Consider the following 20,134-nt stretch of genomic DNA (forward strand, 5'->3'; position numbering starts at 1 on the left):
ATTATCAAACCATTCTGGTAAACCCAGATGCAACGTTCAGGCTATAGTTTGTACCGCTCATGCCTCACTCAATTGTGCTGCAGGTTTAAAGACCCACTCCGATAATCTTTTTTGATCTATTCTCAAAGTGTTCCCAGTGGTCTTTTAATTATGATTATCCTTTTTTTTTAGCAATAAACAAAAATCTGTCGTTTTCTCGGACATAATTTCTGCAGAGCAGCCGGAGTTCATTAGAAATTTACCTCTGCGTTTTGTGTCGGACAATTGGTGTGTATTAAGCCTGCCACTACTTCCCATCATCCATTTGTTGACACCCTTTCCCGCTAGCTTACAGCCCCAAACAATCCCAACCTAATATTACAGGTGCAGCAGTGATGATGAGCAATATATGAGCCATCCAACCGTACAGTTTTGAGTCAGATGCCAGCTCAGATGAGGACGCACATACATCTTGTCGCCTACAAGTGGATGTGTTCGAATGGAGCAGAGAGTTTGCGGCTTGACGCTGTAGGCCCTGCGTCACACCTAACCTTTTAAAACAGCATTATTTCATTCACTACGATCTGAATAAAAAAATACTCAGAATTGCAAATTTGAGCTTAAGTTTCTTAATACATGTCCTCCATCATCAGGAAAAGTGTGTGTCTTTGAAGACCCACTCAGATGAAAATTTTGTTTCGTGGTGTTTTTAACATGTTTCAATAGGATATTTTGATGATGGAGGACATATATTTACAAAAATTTAACCTTAAAATTGCATTTCTGCTATTTCTTCACTCAAATCATTGTGAATCAGTGGCTGATGAAAAAATGATGTTTGGAAAAGATCATATTTGTGACATAAAAAAGCAATGGGTGGTCTTTTCTCCGCTCCATGCTGATTTATCCACTTGCAGACAAATAGATCCATGTACGTCTTAGTTTTCCTCATCCGAGCTGGTGGGAGAGTGCAAACAGAGAGCTCTCAGTTATGGGTGATGGGAAAGGGGTGGGGGTTGCTTTGCGCAAAAGGTCCTGCCCACAAACCAGAGGTGAATTGCTGATGAACTAGGCTAAAACTATCATTCTTATCCCTTTGGTTGTTTTTGCCTTTCAGTTTTTCATCTACGAGATGCACGTCTGAACCCCTAGAGATTTCACTTTCCTTCCAGATGTTTCCTCCTCTGGCTATCATTCTATTTGATTGGAAGTTTCAGACTAAAGATGCTGCATCTGCATTACATGTGAATGTCCTGAGTGCTGAGAAAGTCTTCACTGATTCCAGTTCTACGAACAGTCCCTGGCTGGGGCTCCGCTGCAGCCCAGAGGTGTAGTCATTTCCCAGTAATGGAACATTGTGTGGGCCGAAGAGCTCGCTGAAGTTGGCTCTTGTGGACCAACCTCACGAAAAACGCTTCTGCTGCGTGATATTGTGGTAGAGAAGGCGCCGTTATCCAAAAAAACTTGAAAAGTGGATTGTGCTGTAGATCAAAGCGCCTGGCCCGCGGCGCCTAATATCAGATTTCATTTTGAGTTGAGTCCCTTCATTCATTTCTGACATTTAAAGTTGGATGGGTGCACCCCTCTATGAGGCCTCTTGGCTCTCCGTCTGGGCTAAGGCCCCATCGCTGGAAAAACCCAGTGCATCTGACTTGCGTTGCCTGGATCCACTTGTGTGTTCTGTTTGGCCTGTGCCGCTGGAGGAAGACAGCGAGCCAATTACAAGCCGCTGCTCCAAGACCACTATGATGTCATCGTCCTGCTGGGCCATAACAGGCTGCAGATGAGGGAGGCCGGGCCTCTCCGCAGCCTTATTCACTTAACAAAAAGCGAGGAAGCTTAAAAAAACCAAGAACATTTCTATTCATCTAAGCTATCTGTAAAGGCTGTCATGAGTGTACAGCTAATACAACAACAGATGACAAAGATACAGTAATGATTCATTCTTCAAGTCATGAGCCAACACCCTATTTAAATATTACTGATAGCAAATCATGAGAAAACAGAGGAAAAGTCACTGTGCTTGGAGGCATGCGCACCAGAAAGCACAACCTTTTGTTGAGAAAGATCACCTATTTGAGACGGTTAGTTAACAGTATCCATACACATGAAAGGGCTGAAGAGCAATGTGCCTGAGAGAACGCTCATATGCAGACACATGTATTCACTTGCAAAACTCAAGAGAATACTTAAGTGCTATCCCAGAAGGCCTTGCATTTCCTGGGAAGTCTTGAAGCCACATCAGAGAGCTGGAAGGGGCCTGTGGGCTGCAACAGATCTCCTCTCATTTCCCTGCATGCTTCGTCTCCAACGCCCCGCAACCGCACACTACATATAGACTCAGAGGATGATATATAGCCAGAGCGATGGCAGGCCGCAGCTCAGCCTGAGATAATGGTAGGCGCATAAACAAGTGGCAGTTTGATTGTTTGTGTTGCAAATTCATCGCAGTTAAAAAAAACGGATCCAGTCAAACAAAAAACCTTTGAGGAAAAAGGTTCTCAGACATTGTTGGCAGTCGCTCATGCGTTTGAGGGAGCAACTGTTTACAGGTGAAAAGACTTTCAAGTTTTTACAAGAAACTGCTAAATTGATTAGTGTCATTCATTCTAACAAGGAGAGTTTAAACACAACCACTGCAACACTGTTCAGTACCAGGCTTCTACTGTATGTGCTTGGTTTAATAACGTTTTTTTTAAGTTTTAATCTGCAATATCTGTGTTTTCCAAAACCACAAAATCTGAAAATTAATACTTTTATTTGGCCTCGAAATTACTTAACAAGATGACCCTAATCAATGAAAGGTTTTGTTTTCCAGTGGTAGGAAAATGAACCAGGTTAAGTCTTTAACCACAAATAAAGTTTTGCTGACCTTTGACCTCGACAAGAGGCCGCCATCTTGAATTTAAAAAATAATCGTCTTTAGTAGATTTAAACTACTCACAGTGATCCCTCGCTATAACGCGGTTTACTTTTCACGGTTTCGCTACTTCACGGATTTGCATCGTGCATTGTGTTCTGCATTCTGATTGGCTAAAAAGTCACTCCGCTTCTTCTCTACCTGTGCGTCAATAACGTTGCAGTTTAATATGTTCACGTACGTAAAACAGCTCGCCAAATTTACATGCAAATAATCTTGCAATTTCGAGTTTCTCTAAAACCCATAGAAAAAAGAGCGACAACAACTGCCTATCACTATGTTCTTCTCCCGAACAAAAACACAGCTGCACCGCGGGCTTCAAAAGAAGAAAACACTGCAGAGCGGAGTCAGGATGTAGCGGCTCAGTCTGAAGAGCAGTGAAATACACCTGAGTCACTATTTGTCCGACTGTACTTTGTATTTTTTCCATGATCATTTTAAATTTTCTCCCCTTTAATCCAATTACTCGGGTTGCGGTGGGCGGGGCTAATCTCCGCAATTTGAAGCTTTCTGTTCACATTGATGATTAAAATTATTATTTGACAGTAAAGTACAGAAGTTATTTGTTGGAAAAAAGGTTTCTAAAGTACTTTTATTTGTGAAACAAATGCTTGAGCCTGTAAAATGGTTTGTTCTTTCTTTTCAATGTATAATAGAGTATTTAATTGTATAATAATTGTAAAAAAAATTAAGGTTTCTGCTTCACGGATTTTGCCTATCACGGGTTCTTTTTGGAACGTAACCCCCGCGAAAAACAAGGGTTTACCTTTATACATGTGGCTAGCTCGAAAATGTGCTGTTTCCCTGTTACTCGCACATTTTCTACTGGAATATTGTGAAAATGTGATACATAGATCCCTGACTCAAGCTGAACGAAACGATATAACACATCAAAGGACTATAATAGGAATGTGGGCATGGCTAACAAAAAAATTCCCTTGCCAAGGAAATTCAAAGGTTTACTTTTTTTCGATTCTTCTAAAAATTACATAAACTTGTTCGTCAGCCCCAGGCGACAGAACATAAAATGGTTGCTATGGAGATAATATCAACAGAAGAGTAGACGGAGTCAGTGTGGCTTTAAGTGAGCCGCGAGGGCGGGGCCAGGTGGCAGCTGCTCTGCCAGTGATGGCAATCAAAAAGGGAGCCATAAGCGCGGGGGCGGCTAGCACTTGTCAGCCATACAACGCCACTCGCAGAATTATTTGTATTTAATTCTGCCTGCACCATGTATTCTAATCATACCTATCATTTGAATCCTATTATATCTTATTATTTTCAAAAAATTTTGTATTTTTAAAAGGTATTATTGTTGCATGCTACAAGTTCCTCTTGACTAGGCAATTTTTTAGCAAGTTAAACGATTCTTCTCATTTAAGCATTTCCCAATATAGTTGCCCTCGTATTGAGTCTGCATATGACAAATAAAGCTTAATTCCTTGAAATATCCATTTTTACATTTTGAATTAGATGTTCATTTAGCTTTTTAAGACAAATGTTGTTCACCTTTCGGCAGATCCCTTCAAGGGGTCACCAGAGTGAGTTAGCTTTCACTGATCTGCACAGGTGGTTTAGCAGAGATTTTTACACTGGATGCCTTTCCTGACACATTTTAACCCTTAATGCCTGTTGTTGCAAATATGCAAACAAACCACTTCGGCTCTAAAACTACATAAATGTAGGATCTACTTAAAAGCAAAAGCAGAAGTGAATTTTCTTTGTCATAGCTGGAGAAGAGTTCGGGCATTGGGGACCCAGGCGCGGGCCACCTTGTGGCAGTGATCTTGGGGGGTGTCTTGCCCGGGGTGGGACTCATTCTGCCCCCTAGGAATCAAGGCACTGATTTCCGATGTGCCGGTCCAGCGATTAACCAACTGAGCTATCCAGCCACTTAGCTATTTCGGACAAAATGTGCAAAAAAAAAGGGTATTTACTGCCAAAGCACCTCCTATTATTCACCTGAGTGTTCGTTTCTCTGATAAAACCCAACTCAATTTGCCCCACTTCCATTGCAATCAACTAGTGCTCCCTTTATTGACAGTACAAACCAAATCTCAGAGGCTGATATTTTCCGCTGCACAAAATCATTAATCCCTCTCAGTTATCATATGTTTAAAAGTCATGCTTGCGTGGCCCGGAGCATTCAAAGTTATTACATTTTTGTAAATAACGAAATGGAATGAGAGTTTGTCATTTTTTACAAGCTGGTGCACAACGGCTTTGGAAAAATGCTGTCTCGCTGATTTGTTCACCTCTATTTCAACCAGAAGCCAAAAGACGCTCAATAAATCTTAAAGATCATCAAGATTTTTCACACCAGCAGTGACATGTATATTACAACTGATGGCTATCATCTTATGTTGTTTTGACATTTTTGAGAAACTATATATGTTTTTTAGAAAAACTATGGAAAACGGCTGTTTTGGATCTGTGCGTGGATTTTCCTCAGAGGGGGATGTTTAGTGCTCCAGGGCAACGTGTCAGTTCCTCATTAATTTGTTGCAAGACTTTTTCAGTACAAGAAGCAATTAAGGTGTCATAACTGATGATTACTGTTAAACCAAATGATTATAAAGAGCACGTAAACTTCACTTAAATACCCACTCCAATGAAAATTTTGTTTTTTTGTGTCTTTAACATGTTGCATTTTTCTGATGGAGGACATATTTATATATATAGATAGAGAAAATTAAGCTAAAAATTGAATTTCTGAGTATTCCTTTATTTAAATTGTTGTGAATCAGGAGAAGGTTTAAAGAAAAGGCGCTTGCTGAAGCTTGGATTTGCGACAAGAGTTCCCTGCTCTGCTCTATTCCTATGCATCCACTTGTAGACAAATAGATCCATAAACCTCTTCGTTTTCCTTATCTGAGCTGGCATCTGGCTTAAAACTGTACGGCTGGATAGCTCCAGTATTGCTCGCCATTTTTGTTGCATTGGTAATTTTAGGTTGCGGGTGTTGGAGGCTATAAGCTAGCGGGAGCGTCAAAACGGAGAGCTCTCAGTAACGGGGAGGGAAAGAGGGGGCGGGGTTGGTTCTTGCCAACAGTTCCGCCCACAACTCAGAGAAAAACTGAGTTGAACTACCGCCGCCGCTCTGCAGAGACTTTGTCCTAGAAAGCAACAGTTTTTTGGATTTTGGCAAAAAAATTGCAAAATCGTAATTAAAAGACCAATGAGAATACTTTGAAAAATAAATCAAAAGATGATCATAGTGGGTCTTTAAGAGCTTAAGGGGCTGAAAGCGGCTAAAGTTTTGCTCCGAAAATAAAAACATGACCCATAGATAGCATAGTCTGAGTATTCTATAAAGTAGCTGGCATGTGAAGCTAATCAGCTGGACTGTTCTGTAAAGTCCAATTCAGTCGAAGCCCAAAGAAAGGCTGAAAACCTGCCATTTTATTTATCATTAAAGTCCGCTGAAGTATGCAAGGCCTCGAACACGTCATTCAAGAGTGCCATAAATTACATTGCCCTCCATTCCTTTCCCATGGTTGAAGGTGTATTATCAAGAATATATGTGGGAGAGTGAGAATGCTTTGACAGTAAATTCCTCTCCAAATCTTCACAAGCCGTAGTTCAGGATTGGCTCAGAGGGAGGGAGGAGGAGCTTTACCTCAGTGCTGTGGAGGTACGGCAACTCATACCTGTGCGATTGGAAAAACACAGTTCCAAGTGATAACTCAGGATTAATGATTACAGAAAGTAAATCTCAGCTTAATGTTGACATAAAAAAGTAAATACTGTAGATTCATTTTCTCCAAGCGCCGGGTTTGCATGTGGAAATTTGCCCGTTTGTTGGGAACACAATTGTTGCAAATTCCAGGGTTCAACTTATTAACAAGCTGACAAATAACTAAGGGTATAGGAAATTATTCAGTCAATTACATTTGAAAGAAACAAAAAATAGGGTCGCCCTGTTGGTCTGAAAGATCATTTTTCTATTTAGTATAGAAAACAATGCAGAAGTCTTGACTCCCAAACTAAGTTAGAGGTTCATGTGCATTTTTTCTGTAAATTGTATATTTGCAACTTAATTTTTTTAACAGCCATATTAAGTTTTTATCCCTTTTTGGGAAGAAATAGTAAGAAAACTATATTTTTGAATTAACAGAAACTTGTTGTTTTTTCATGTCAAAAGTTGTGATTTCTTTTTTGTTTTCCTAACTGTAAGATTTATTTGTGGTTTAGGTTATTAAGTTACTGATGTGCACAATGAGAAATTAAAAATCGTCACTTGCAATCAGAACAAAATAAAAGGTTACTTTAGAAGATTTCTCAACCAGGACTTCTGCTTTTCACGTAAATCCCAGAAAAGCTACTTCCACAATGCATATCTTTTGTGCGTTATTCTTGGTCATGCTTGAAACAAAGTGTGTGTAGAGCTTTATTACAGCTCTGTTTCTTCAGCTAGGTGTGTTTTGAGGTGTGTTGCTGTTAAAGTTGAGCCACGTTTATGATGCCTAGAATGCAAAGAGGTCAAGAGCGATTCAGTTTTCACTTCCCACTTCTGAGATGCATCAAAAGCGGCTTAATATTTAAAGACTGTCATGTGTTTGGCGTCATTCTAATGTTTAAGCCAAAAGCAAATACCTCAAGAGATGTCAAACCTTTGCTTTATAGGCTCACCAGCAATAAACATTGGCAGCAACTGCTTTATGGTGTGCCACCCTCCGTTTCCTGCAGCAGTAAATAGAGGACAGCAATAACGAAACCAAGAAACATTCAATCCAAGCTCAATTCACGATGTGCATAAAAAGACTTAGAAATCATGTGCAAACATGGGGAGAAAAAAAAGGGCGTGCAGGTTATCCTGACTCCCATCATCCTCTTTCGTGACTCATCCATGTAAGAAGACCTCCAGCTTGTCAATTTCTCTTTAGGCCTGTGTCATAGAGACTGTGTGAGCAATGCCCCGCTTTGCATTCCTCTGCCATCCAACCTCTGTCCAGCCTGGACTTTCCCACAGAACCCTAAACCCTGTGAATGAGAGTAGGCCTTTGTTTCAGGCATTTTTCATCCAGATCCCAGCAACTTCCCCATGGTGGAATGCAACTGGAATGCCAGCACCAGCTACCTGGCATTAGAGAGTCTTTGTGCGGAAATAGGAGAGGCTGAAGGAGAGAGCAGGTCAAAGAGGTCTGACAATAGACAGCTCCCTTCTTAGCGTAACCGGCCCGTCCAACAGTGCAACAGAGGAGCCGAGCCGAGGTCACGTATAAGCGAGGTGAAACAATGACACCGCTTTACTGTGGCTTCCCCTCATCTATTACTGTACAAATTATTAACCTGAGCGCCGGTGTAGCAAGTGATCGGCATGCATGCACAAGCTGCTGTGTACCGCAGTTAACAAGCTGCCGTGACCTTATCGTGAGCTGAAACTAGGAATGGTGGAGCATTGGTTGGCCTCAAGGTGCAATTCCAGTCATTCCTGTCTACTGGGAGACAGGGGTTTAATTGGAGGGAAGCTAAGATGAAGATTTATTAACACACAGGGGGATGCAGGGTGTTTTTCTGTCCTCAAAAAGCTCAGCCTCTGTTCTTTCATTTCAATTGCATCAGTAAAGCAAATGTAAACAGTGCGCACTGACGGCAGAAACTCACTGTAAAACAAGCCCTCATAGGCGAGGCGAGCGACCTGGACCCGTCAGATCTCAAATTCAACCTCTTCAACGTCTGAGGCAACTTCCCTGAATCCTGAATTGGATGATGAGGAGACAAGATAAAGCACTAGCTGAAGGGGTAACGACAGACTTATGAAGACAAGGGCGGGGCATCAGGTCAAATATCCGTGCACGCCATGACCACAATTACTAAGGGGCCTCCACAGTTGCTCCTGTGAGGACCAACATCTGCAGCCTGCCACCAGTTCTTTCCTGCTAACATTACAATACATATAAATAACCTGAGAAATACCCAGATATGTATTATTAGTGACTTAAAAGCAGTGTCACATGACATTTTGAGTCAGATAAAAGCAAACCTTCCCCAACCTCTAGTCTGCTCCAAACCAAACCGGAACCACCCTGACCAGCTTCTACAAAACTCAGCAGATGTTCTGTTTATTGCGCCAGATAACCAAAAATCTCTGGGAGAACAACTTAAAGGGGGGGGATGGACCTTCTCTGTCCTGAGAGGAAGTTTTATGAATTCATATGTCTGTGTGTGGGGGGGTGGGGGTGGGGGGGGGGGCTGGGGGACTTCCTTCCAAACATGTCTACCCACAAATAAAACCACGACAGCACGTCCAGACGGACACAGGCTTAAAAGATAAACTCAGATGAATACTGTATCTTTGGTCTTTTTAACATGTTTTTGTGGCATTTTTCTGATGATTGAGGATATATATTAAGAGAATGAAGCTAAAAATTGAACTTTTAAGTATTTCTTTATTCTAATATGAATGAATCAGGAGCAGACGAGAAAATACAGTTGGAAAAGATTGTATTTGAGACGTGGAAAACACACCGGGTGGGCCACAAGCCCCCTGCTCCGCTCCATTCTGATGCATCCACTTGTAGACAAATAGGTCCATGCACATCTTTGTTTTCCTCGTCTGAGCTGGGATCTGGCTCTGAACTGTACGGCTGATTAGGTTGGCAATCTTGGAGCTATCCACCCATACCGTTTTGACCCACATTCCAGCTCAGACAAGGAAAACAAAGACCTACATGTTTCTATTTGTCTGCAAGTGGATTCATGAGAATGGAGGGGAGCAGGAAGTTTGCAGCTTGCCAGTAACTTGTACGTCACACAAGATTTTTCCAACTGTATTTTTTTTGTCTGCTCCTGATTCACAACAATTTGAATGAAGAAATACTCAGAAATGCAATTTTCCAATTTATTTTTGTTTGTAAATGTCCTCCATTCTCAGAAAAAGGCCACAGGAACATTTTAAAAACACTGTTTTCATCAGAGCTTTCCTTTAAGAGTTAAAAACGGCTAAATATGGGCTTAACATTTTAATTCTGCTGAATTTTGTTTACACAAAGAATAATACTTTCTCAGTTCTCTCCTCTGCCTGCTTTATCTGATTTACCAATTTTTTATATGAGAGGAAAAATCTAAGTCATGCAGCAGATATTTCCCTTTAGTTCTTGTTTGCTATTCACAAAAGCAGACTTCACCATGGTCACCGGGCCTGCATGTTGAGCAAAAAAAAAAAAAAAAAGCAATCATTTCCTTTTTGGAACCTGGTTACGTAACGAACGAGTCACTGTGTAAGCTGCTGACCCTCCTAAAGCAGTTGCTGTAGGATAGCTCTATAGGATCGGGGCAGTCTTGTTAAAGGGTCTCAGGTTTGAAATTATGGGCGACGAGAGGTTCAAAAATATTTTTTGCAAGCTGAGCTCCTTTTCATCTGGTGGGTTGAGCAAAGGAGAACTGAGAAGAGACAGAACACAAATAGTTCCTTTTCAAGGTTGTAAAAATATAGAGATGAGGCAAGTGAGCTCAGATTGAAAGATTCACAGCACCAAGCCTGATCCTGCTCAAATTTGTCTGTTAAATGTTCTTTTTTAGACTACATTTTAAAGCTGAAAATGTTAAAGGAGTGTTTAAGTTCCCTAAAATTATGCAAGCAAGACGGAGAACACCAAAAAAAATCTCTTTGACAAACTGAAATAAATTTTAAACCTAAATTTAGACCAAACTTGTAGCATTGGACTTTGGTGGACTGATGATTTTAAATGTTTCCTGTTTTTACCTGGAATCACCTGGAAATCGCTTTAGCAACAAGCAAGACCCTGGTAGGATAAAAAATAAGTTGGGGCACAAAATAGCTAATAAAAAACGACCTCTGAGTGCAATTTTGAATGTTTATAACTTCTAATAAATATTTTGACCTTTATATTCTAAAAAAGGACAGAACAGGAGTGTTGTTTTAACTGATTTCATACATCTTATCTTTAAAACAGGTGATGTGATAAACACATATTTGTTTCCTGACCTCATATGCCTTGTTTTTTTTTTTCACCAGGCATAGACAGCTCAGGTTAGCTCAGCTTCTAGACTATTTTCCCATGGTGCAACACTGCTTGAATAGGCTGAAAAGGTGATTTTGACATTGTTTTGCTGAAACCAGCGAGGCCTTGCTGGGAAAGCACGGTATCCGGAAGGCAGCATTTGTTGCACCACACTTCAACATCAATTGCACAACGTTTGTAGTGTCGTACAATTCCTGAAACAGCTTCACGAATCTTTGCAAATCTACAAGTTTCTCTGGAGTTATGCTTTTTTTTTTAAAAAGGGGGGGGGGGGGGTAAATTATTGAGAGGGTTGGATGACAGCTGCACCTGGTGTAAATGATTAGCGTTGCAGGTGTTTGGTTATAAACCAAATATTAGACAGGTTGAAAAAAGATTTTAATGATGCCAAGAGCAAAAAAGAAGAAAAAAAAACAGGAATGTGTCAGTTTCTGAAGCACAATAAATAAAATCCACAAAATGTTGTGGCCTCAAATAGTTGAGATGTTTCTGAACAATCGGATGAGACCGCTACAAACACTCTCCTTTTTATTTTTGCATTTTTAAGCTAAAAGAAAACACAACAGGTTTTGCAGCAGTTTCAGTTTCATTCAGTCAAGTTAGCTTTTTAAATCCAACTTCAAAAATGAGAATATTAGTTTATAAGCAAATTCAGCCAATCACAGTGGTGTCATACGATGACTAGAAAGCTCCATGCATTCACTTTTATGGTCACATAACAAACCCAAAGGGTTCGGCTGCAGCTGCCATGACCACGCAGACTGATCTGTATATCGCTGTTAGCTGATTTATTATCTGAACCACTAGAAACAATATCCCTACAACATCAAATGGTGTCCTTGGATTTCTAACACCTTGCCAAGATAGAGAACGTTATTGCGGAGATTATGATCTGCCATAAAGGCTCAGAAGAACCGCGAAATGGACCCTGAGCTCAACCAAACACAGAATTAGACCTCACCCAGCTGTACCACGTGCTTTACATCCAGACTTTTGGAATTCAGGGAGTTCTGTCATTAGACTGCAGAAAAATAGAAATAAGTCAAATATCTTTACCCCATTGGCACATTTCTTAAAATTAGCAAAAAATAACTCTCAACAAAGTAAAATAAAGAGTCACTTAGAATTTTTTTTTAATTAAGATAATTTTGCTACGAAAACACTTTCTAAAAAAGATAATTTTTCTTGACAGAAAACAAGACTTTTTCTCTTGAAACAAGGTCTTTTTACGTTCTTCAGATTCCATGTTTGCGGTGCAGCTGCATTGTTATAAATCACGGTTGATCATTTGTACCTTAAGCAGTTGGACATCATAATTAATTGGATGTCCTGAAAGGAAAAAAAAATCAGCTCAATCAGCTTTATATTTGGGTTTGTATGCTTTAAATGTCTTGGATAAACATTTTTTAGAACTTACGTACCAAAAAGTTGCAATTGAGGGTAATTATATAGTATTCATATTTTCTCCTTCTGTTCAAGTTTAGCTAGTTTTCTAAAGCACAGCAGATAATAAACTAATACACGTTTATTCATTAACACAAGTCATTGTATATAAGTTAAAATTTGAACAAGTGTGTCATTACAGGAGCATTTTGACATATTGAAAGTGAAAGTTCTCAACAGGATTGGATGAATTTTAACAGTAGATTGAGGTTAGGAGGTAATCATTCGTGTTTTATAAGTTATACGTTACAGTACAAAGTTACACTAGTAAATCTACTTTTTACACCTTTGTTTTGCTCATTTTTTTATTTAAGACCCACATGAACCAAAAAACATCAAACCAAGCAAAAGTAGTTATGATTGTTCAAATTCACTTCATTTCCAAATTATTCAAGAAAGCTACAACACAGATTATTCAACGAGAGAATAAATAAATTCATCATTTAATATTAGCATTTTAAAGTGACCAAAAGATGTCAGACAAAATATCTATTTTTTTACTTCCTGGCGTCCACTTGTCATGTGTTAAGGCCCCTTTTGTGATCATTTCCCCAAGACTGAGGCAAGGTTCCCTGTCGGATTGTAACATATTTGGGGGCTCGTCCGGGATGGCGGGGTTTTTTTTTTTGGTGTATGCTTCCTGCAGGTTTTCTGCATTAGTGCAGAAAGATGATTACTTTACACCAAACATTATATCTGCTAGCAATAAATAAGCTGCAAATTGTTCCTATGTGTGCAATAAATACAGAGTAACATTTAACTTTTTATCCAAATATCGTTTAGAGACATGCTAGGGCTTTTAAAAGTCAGGGTTGACTTCAAAGTAAGAGCTTGTCACAGAACTGCTGATCAGGCTTGTGACACTGTCTCAGGTCCAGACCACAGACACATTCTGCAAGTGCTTTAAAAGAATTAGCCACCTCCTAAACCTGAAAAGGGTGAGCTTGTGCTGCTCAGCATGGAGATGACTAAGCATGAGGCCCGCAGCTTCTGGCACTGTGCAGGCATGTTCCATTCTGTCAGAGCTGGGCTGCACATAGGAACCGTTTCACACAGTCCCACGGCCTTGTGGCTGTGCGAGTAGGAACTTTGGTCGCTCTGCTGACGGGTTGCAGCGATTCTCTACGCACTGTGGCTTCCACTGCAAGGTTTCACCTCTTATCTAATGTAGGACGTCGTTTTACTGCTTTCCAAAAGACGTATGCTTTAGCCACCTCTTGGTGCAACTGCAAATGCATCAAAGTGGGTCACTTTAGACAATTTCTTTTTAAAATAAATTTGAACAAAAAATGTTTGTAATCTTCAAGACAAAAGTAATATATTAAAAATGTTCTCAAAATAGAGACTTCAGTTTTTTTGATGAATGATCTAAATGCAGTATTGTCAGGAAAATGAGTGTTAATGCAAAAGAAAAAGGTCTGAGCCCACCAGTGGCTTCAAACCCACCCCCAGTGTCACTGAATGAGCTCACAGTGTGTGTGGTCTGATGGGAAAACGCTGCCACGCTATAAGTCTTCATCTCCACCTATTGGTCGCTGGTGAACGTTGCTGTTTTAGGCTTTAGGATTCTTTAGGGTTTAGTTTTAAATGCACATAAAATTAACTAAATATATAAGATAATGTTTTTTTTCCCCTTAATCTTCTCTGCTTCTTTGGGATGGATCCACTCAGCCGGAAAACTTCGGTTTTTGCTCCTCCTTCATCAGATCTCTTCTGTACATCAACATATACGCAGTTTCTCTGTATAAAAAAAATTAAATGAAAAAGAAAGACAGAAAAAAACAATCAAGTTATACTTCTGAGGCAGAGGAAGTAGTCTGCACAAAGACGACATTATAGACGAGGCAGATTTCCTTTGTTTAGGAGTTCAAAAGTTTAGGAGTCCTCATGACAAAAACGTAGTCACCTATTGACTTTAACAATGGGCAAAAGAAAAGACAAAACGGTTTTGTTTGAGGATCTAAAGCCGTTTCTGCAAGTGGGAGGATGAAAGCTCCATGATGTCAGTGGGAGTCCAGCTTTAAGGCCTTTAATCGCTATAAATAAGGAGCTCAAATTTAACAATGAAATCAAGTCAAAGCTGGGAGCAACTTTTATTTTTCCTTGTACCACTTAACTGAAAAACACTACATTTTAATAGCTTTGAAAGGCTTAACAGATAAAGTTAAGCACCAGGGTTTTTAAATGTTTTTGCCATTTACGCAAACTAAACACCTTCCCATTCATTTGAATGAGAAGGTGTGTCCAAACTTTTGGTCTGTACTGTATATAAATATATGACTGAGGTGCTTCTCTAATAGTATAATAAATAAGGTTTTAACACCAGTGAATGCATAAATCCTGACTAAGACTTTTGTAAAATGGTTAATCTTCTGTAAGTTTTATGATTGGGAAAGGTTTGTAGCATATATTCAGAATAACAGCGGTATAAAGGCACACCGAAGTAGACTTAAGCTATTGTGTTGTGTACGTTTTTCATCGTAAAACATTTAACAGGATGGTTGCTTGTTGCACAGGGTGTCTAATATTAAGAAGAATTAAAATGACTCTTTATCAAAAGAAAACAATCTCATATTTAGAAAAATGATACATTATCTTTTTATATTTCTGTTTTTATTCATGACAAAAAAACGATAGTTAATTTATATGTGACATGAAAGTAAAGCTACGTTCACACCCCCCTCGGCAACACGTGTTGAAGCGGCCACTTTTAATGTAAAGTCTATGCAAACACGTGTAAATGCGCGTTTCAGGCTTCTGCTTTCAAAACTCTCGCTTTTGTACATCGCTAGGCGAGTCCTAACGACCGTTTTTGGGCTCTACGAACAAAAACATCCGGCTATTTAACGTGCCATGAAAGATAGACCTAGTTGAATTTTGACCAATCAGGGACTCCAATTTTGATGGCGTCCCTTTTAATTCATGAAAGTGCCAACCATTTGTAAGTTTATCATGAAGCAGAAATGAAGAGTTGTGGTTCGTGCCCGGCCAGAATTCTACACACAAAGTCTTTCATGTTTAGGAATAGAGCTTTGAAAGAAAAAGCCTAAAGCAAGATCTGTGGGATATGGAACATTTTACACTAAGCCTCTTCCAACTTTAGCTGGTGGAAGTGAACTAGTGAGCAGTAGAAAAGGAAAAAGAAGCCCCTCCCTGCTTCTCTCATGTGAACACCATGGGCTAAATGCATGTTCAACTGGGTTTCGGTCTGAGAGAGATCGTCCCGAATGCCTATTTTAGTCTTGAAGGATGAGGACCCCTGTCTGAAGACCTGAGTAGGTATAAACAAATCATCACAGTACCTTGAATGCCCTCCATACGTCATCTGTACATTTTCCCAGGATACCTGTAAGTCAAAAAAATCCTAGTACTTAATGTTGAAACCATTAAAAATTACACTAAAAATATATAAATATTAATTAAGAAGTGCATTTACATAAATTTAAACCACAGATTTTTTTGTATTATTTTTGCTTTAGTTAAGTGTGTTTTGTGTTTTTTGCCTTCTTTTATTTTAACACGTTTTTTAAAAATCTTTATTTTGGTACAAGTAGAATGAAAATAAACAAGCTTTATGACATGCTGCTGTTTTAAAAAAATAAAGTCGCATATAACCACGTGGCTTTTAAGGACTAATAATACCTCAGGATAGAGGCAAAGTTTTTCAAAATAGCACAAATGTATTCTTAAGGCCAGATTTAGTTATTTAAGAGCCTGCAAAATAGAAATGTATGGGTTTGGTTAATAGTTCATTCAAAAATTGAACTTTTCAGGTTATAAGGATTTTTTGTGGTTTCAAATCTACAATATATTTAATAAAAACCATAACCTGTTTGTTTTGTCAATGTTTTTTGTTGTAACGTTTCAATATTAAAAACCATGTAAAGCTTTGTTTGTAAAGAGCATTAAAACAATAAACAGTAGTTGTTGTTTTTTTCTCACAGTGTGATCAGCAATTAAGAGCTCCAATATTATTATTTTTTCTTTATCATAAGGTTTTACAAAATAAGACTATAAATCCCTTTTATTTCAGTTCTGTCTGCCTGGCCTTACCGGCTGCACACAGCTGTCGTCTGCATGGTACCAGCTCCCGCTCCTCCTGTCTCGGACATAAGCAGTGTAGTGTCCAAACATTGCAGTGCCATAGTGCACCACCACTGCATACAGGCTGAACTTGCAGTCACTCTGGGTAAGAAATACACAGATTCTTAGGCAAAGTCTGAGCTGCATCATGCAAAAAAACTAAAGGAAAAAGCAGAAGTACCTGTGCAAAGTCTGTGGAAAAGGCTTCTGTCAGAATTTGAGCCATATCAAGATGTTCTGGAAAAGTGACTCTGCTGTGAAGTTTTTGGAGGAGACCACGCGTGTTTCGAAAGCGCTTCAGGTGTATGCACAAAATCCGAGGCAGGGAGCGGAGTTTGACGCCCTGTGAAACCATAAATGTCTGAGGTGATGACAGTGTCAGTAGGTAATTATGCAGGAGACATCTTCCTTTTTTCGATTTTTTAAGAAAAAATGTCTTTGCCTGTTTGAATGGAGTCCTGGTTCCACAGTGTGCACAAGAGCAGCAGTTGATGCCCCTCAGCTCCTGATGTTCAAAGAAAGAGGTCATGCAGTCCTCCTGGAGAAAAAAAAAAACGAGTTAAATTTTGAACTCTGCAGCTGATCTTCCATCCAACCATCTTCTGCATCCACTTAATTTCTTTTGGGGTCACTGGAGCCAACCAAGCCACTGTTGGTTGAAAGTGGGGTACACCCTGAGCAGGTCTTCAGTCTGCTGCAGGGCCATGCAATCCATCAATTTAGAGATACCAATTAACCTATGAAGCATGTTTTCCGAGCATGGGAGTAAAACAGAGTCTGGAGGAAAAAATAAATAAATAAAATCAAACATGCATAGAGAACAGTCCCTTTTTTAAGTTTTCTTTGTCTTTTATTTTACTCTTTTTTTTGGTTTTTTTGTTTGTTTTTGGTTTCCAATCTGTTCATTTGTTTCCTTTCATGAAGAGTACCATAGTACATTAACATATTTATACACAAACATAACTACACACACATCTTCATGACAGGAAAGGAGCAGTCGGAAGAATAAAATCCTAATTTTATTTCTCCCCTAAATCAAATATTCAATTGAACAGAAGCTAAAGAAAATGTTGTGGGTTTTATTTTGTCATTAGGTGTGGATTTTTGAGAGCCATCACAGTTGATGGGGGGCAGTCACAGCAGGATTTAGGAGGGCTCTTTTTTCCCATCCCTATTACCGGTCTTGACAGGGAAAACATGCAAACTCCACACAGAGAGGTATCAAGGGCCTTGAAGTGCTAACCACTACACCACTGTGCATCCTGGATTTTAAAAAATGTGGAATTTAAAAGGTCTGAGGAACAATTTGACCCCACCAGAGTGTTGTGATCTTCTTTTATGTGTAGCGGCAGGCTGAGCTGGTAGCTTTCCAGGGTTTTGATGGAGTTGCACTGCAGACACTGCAGATGGGTCTCCACTGAAATCTTGTACAAATCCTGGATTTCTAAAGCCTGGGGATCAAAAGAGCAACCAGTAAAGAAGAAATAGCACAACTTTAAAAGTGATGAGCAGGGTGTTAAAGACCAACCAGATGTCTGTCATCTATCTGCTGCTGCATCAGGTTCAGAATGGAGAGGAAAACCTCGTCAGCATCGTGCTGTGTGTCAACTGTAAATCAATTGTGTTACAAGCTGTCGTCAATAATCTCACTTTGAGATGTGGTGTGGAGGCCTTTACGTCTAATGCAGTATCTATCCAGACAGTGGAGGAAGTCCCGATGTGGAGCAGATTGAGTGAGGTCGCCCCGCATCGCCGTGAGAACTTTCTTCAGCTCCAGGGGAATGCTCCGACTGTCAGATCTCACAACAGCTGGTTCCAACCTTGTGAAATTCACAAGCCCTAATTTATCTGTTTGTTTGTTTTTTTAGCACCTAAGAAACAAAGACTTGTTTCCAGGTGGACACCACTGCATTTTTCAAATATTTGAGCAGGTTTTATGAGGTCAAACAGTCCCACAAACCAATACGTGGGAACCGAAACGTCTTATGAGATGTAAAACCTTCATTTTTCAAACAATGCTTGAGGTATTAGTATTTCACATGGATGGTAACTACTTTACTTACCTTTCTAGAAGTTCTAGTAGTTCCCAGGTTGCAGAGAAGGTCTGCAGCAAAGTGTTTACACAACAGGACAAATGGTAGTTGGCAAGGCCTCTCATTCCTTAAAAAATGGAACAGCAAAAATTAAACATGATAGTTTATAAAAAATGTTATAAAATATAATATAAAAAAGAATTTCTTATCACACAGGATGAAGGTTTAGTGATTGCAGTAAAAAGGTCCCCAAAAAAACCTAATGAGTAAATTTCTACTTTTCTTCAGATTTTCTTTTATTAGTTTCAGGTTGTTTTTTATTTTATTTTAGTTTCATTTAAAAAGCAGTATACCTGAGGTATATTTTATTAAGTATACGTGATTATAGCATGTATACACTATGTACATGTAGTGTAGGAAGTATACTAACTGAATACTTCTTCAGACCATATATAAAACAATATATGTATATTATAAAAAGTAATGTAGTAAAATCAGCCTTTTTGGTGTAATTTGAGCGCAAATTATAATTTTATTTTTTAAAGTTGCTTATTTGTTTAATCCTAAATAAAAATTCAACTACTTTGTTTATGAAAAGAAAAAGAAAAACTTCGTTGACAACAAATGTAACTTACTGAGCTGAGTGTTCCACAGCGTTGGAAAAATCCTCCAAATCCCATAAGACATTGCGTTTTAAACGAAGTCGAGTAGTTTAACCCGGCGTCGGGTTATTTTGGTAGAATAAATCTTTCTTGTCGAGTTTTTCCGTGATATTGACGTTTCTGCTGGAGTCAAAGCACTGTCAGCTGAGTCTTCATCACATCATCATCCTCGGCATCGCTTTCGTTTAACCCGCCTCTGCGCGTAAAACGAAACTTAACAGCTCCATTTATAAAGTAAGCAAATTTGTAAAACGTGGCATATATCCTATAGGAAGGTCTATAACCACAAATCAGCTGTTAAGTGTTCTGCATCCTGTTAAGAGACATATAAGTTAAAAAAAATAAAAAAAGATGGGATTTACTGCACATGCGCAGATAAAATCGAACTTTATTTATAAAAAAAACTCGTTTTAAACATTGCGTATCTCTAAGCACTTAATATTGTTGCTTTAGGTATATTTCCATTTAAAACTGTTGGAACAGCAAAAAATATTGCCCCGTGACTTCACTAAAGAACGCCTTTTTTTAATTTAACATTACAAAATAAATATTTTTTTATGAAATTTTCTGATCCTCCCAGGATTTGCTTTTATAAATCAAAACATCACACTTTCACTGTCATTTTCACCTAAGGGACCCACTCTGATGAAAATGGTGCTTTTGAAGTTTTTGTTCTTGATGCATTTTTCTGATAACAGAGTATAAATAACGAAAATTAAGCTCAAAATTGTATTTCTGAGTATTTCTTTAATTAAATTGTGAATCTGCAGTTGACAACAAAATTCAGTTTGAAAAAGATCGTATAACATTGAAAATATGATGGGCAGGCTACAAGATCCCTGCCTGATGCATTCACTTGCAGACAAATATAATCCATGCAAGTCTTCGTTTTCCTTGTCCAAGCTGGTATCTGGCTCAGAGCCCATTAATGTTAGGTTGGAGGTGTCCTTACCACTTGGGTGTGAGGAGCTGTTAGCTAGTGGGAGAGCATGTAAACATATGGATGATGGGAAATGGGGGTAGGCTTGC

At 39.1% G+C, this 20,134-nt stretch overlaps 1 protein-coding gene across 2 annotated transcripts; it reads right to left on the minus strand.

Annotated features, from left to right (window-relative positions):
- Positions 1–12,614: 12,614 nt before the first annotated feature.
- On the minus strand, positions 12,615–19,457 carry usp18 (ubiquitin specific peptidase 18). Of its 2 annotated transcripts, none has more exons than XM_004083191.5 (10): positions 19,079–19,457; positions 18,474–18,570; positions 18,088–18,230; positions 17,939–18,018; positions 17,727–17,861; positions 16,853–16,948; positions 16,592–16,753; positions 16,381–16,512; positions 15,630–15,673; positions 12,615–14,067 (listed from the first exon to the last, which is right to left on the minus strand). In XM_004083191.5, the coding sequence occupies exons 1-10, from the start codon at positions 19,128–19,130 to the stop codon at positions 13,995–13,997; spliced, it is 1,014 nt and encodes a 337-aa protein (XP_004083239.1). In that variant the 5' UTR covers positions 19,131–19,457; the 3' UTR covers positions 12,615–13,994. The 2 variants fall into 2 exon arrangements, with proteins under 2 accessions (XP_004083239.1, XP_020569849.1); XM_020714190.3 differs by having other exon boundaries at positions 16,592–16,771; positions 19,079–19,455.
- Positions 19,458–20,134: the final 677 nt, after the last annotated feature.

The sequence above is a fragment of the Oryzias latipes genome, chromosome 23, assembly GCF_053564925.1.
Source record: "Oryzias latipes strain Hd-rR chromosome 23, Olatipes_Hd-rR_3.1".
In the NCBI taxonomy this organism is placed as follows: Eukaryota; Metazoa; Chordata; class Actinopteri; order Beloniformes; family Adrianichthyidae; genus Oryzias; species Oryzias latipes.

Coding starts and splice junctions, on each gene's coding strand:
- usp18 (XM_020714190.3), bottom strand. CDS start 19,130: ATGTCTTATGGGATTTGGAGGATTTTTCCAACGCTGTGGAACACTCAG. Junction 18,231..18,473: donor CTACTAGAACTTCTAGAAAG/GTAAGTAAAGTA, acceptor GAATTTCACAAG/GTTGGAACCAGCTGTTGTGA. Junction 14,068..15,629: donor ACGTATGGAGGGCATTCAAG/GTACTGTGATGA, acceptor TTTTTTATACAG/AGAAACTGCGTATATGTTGA.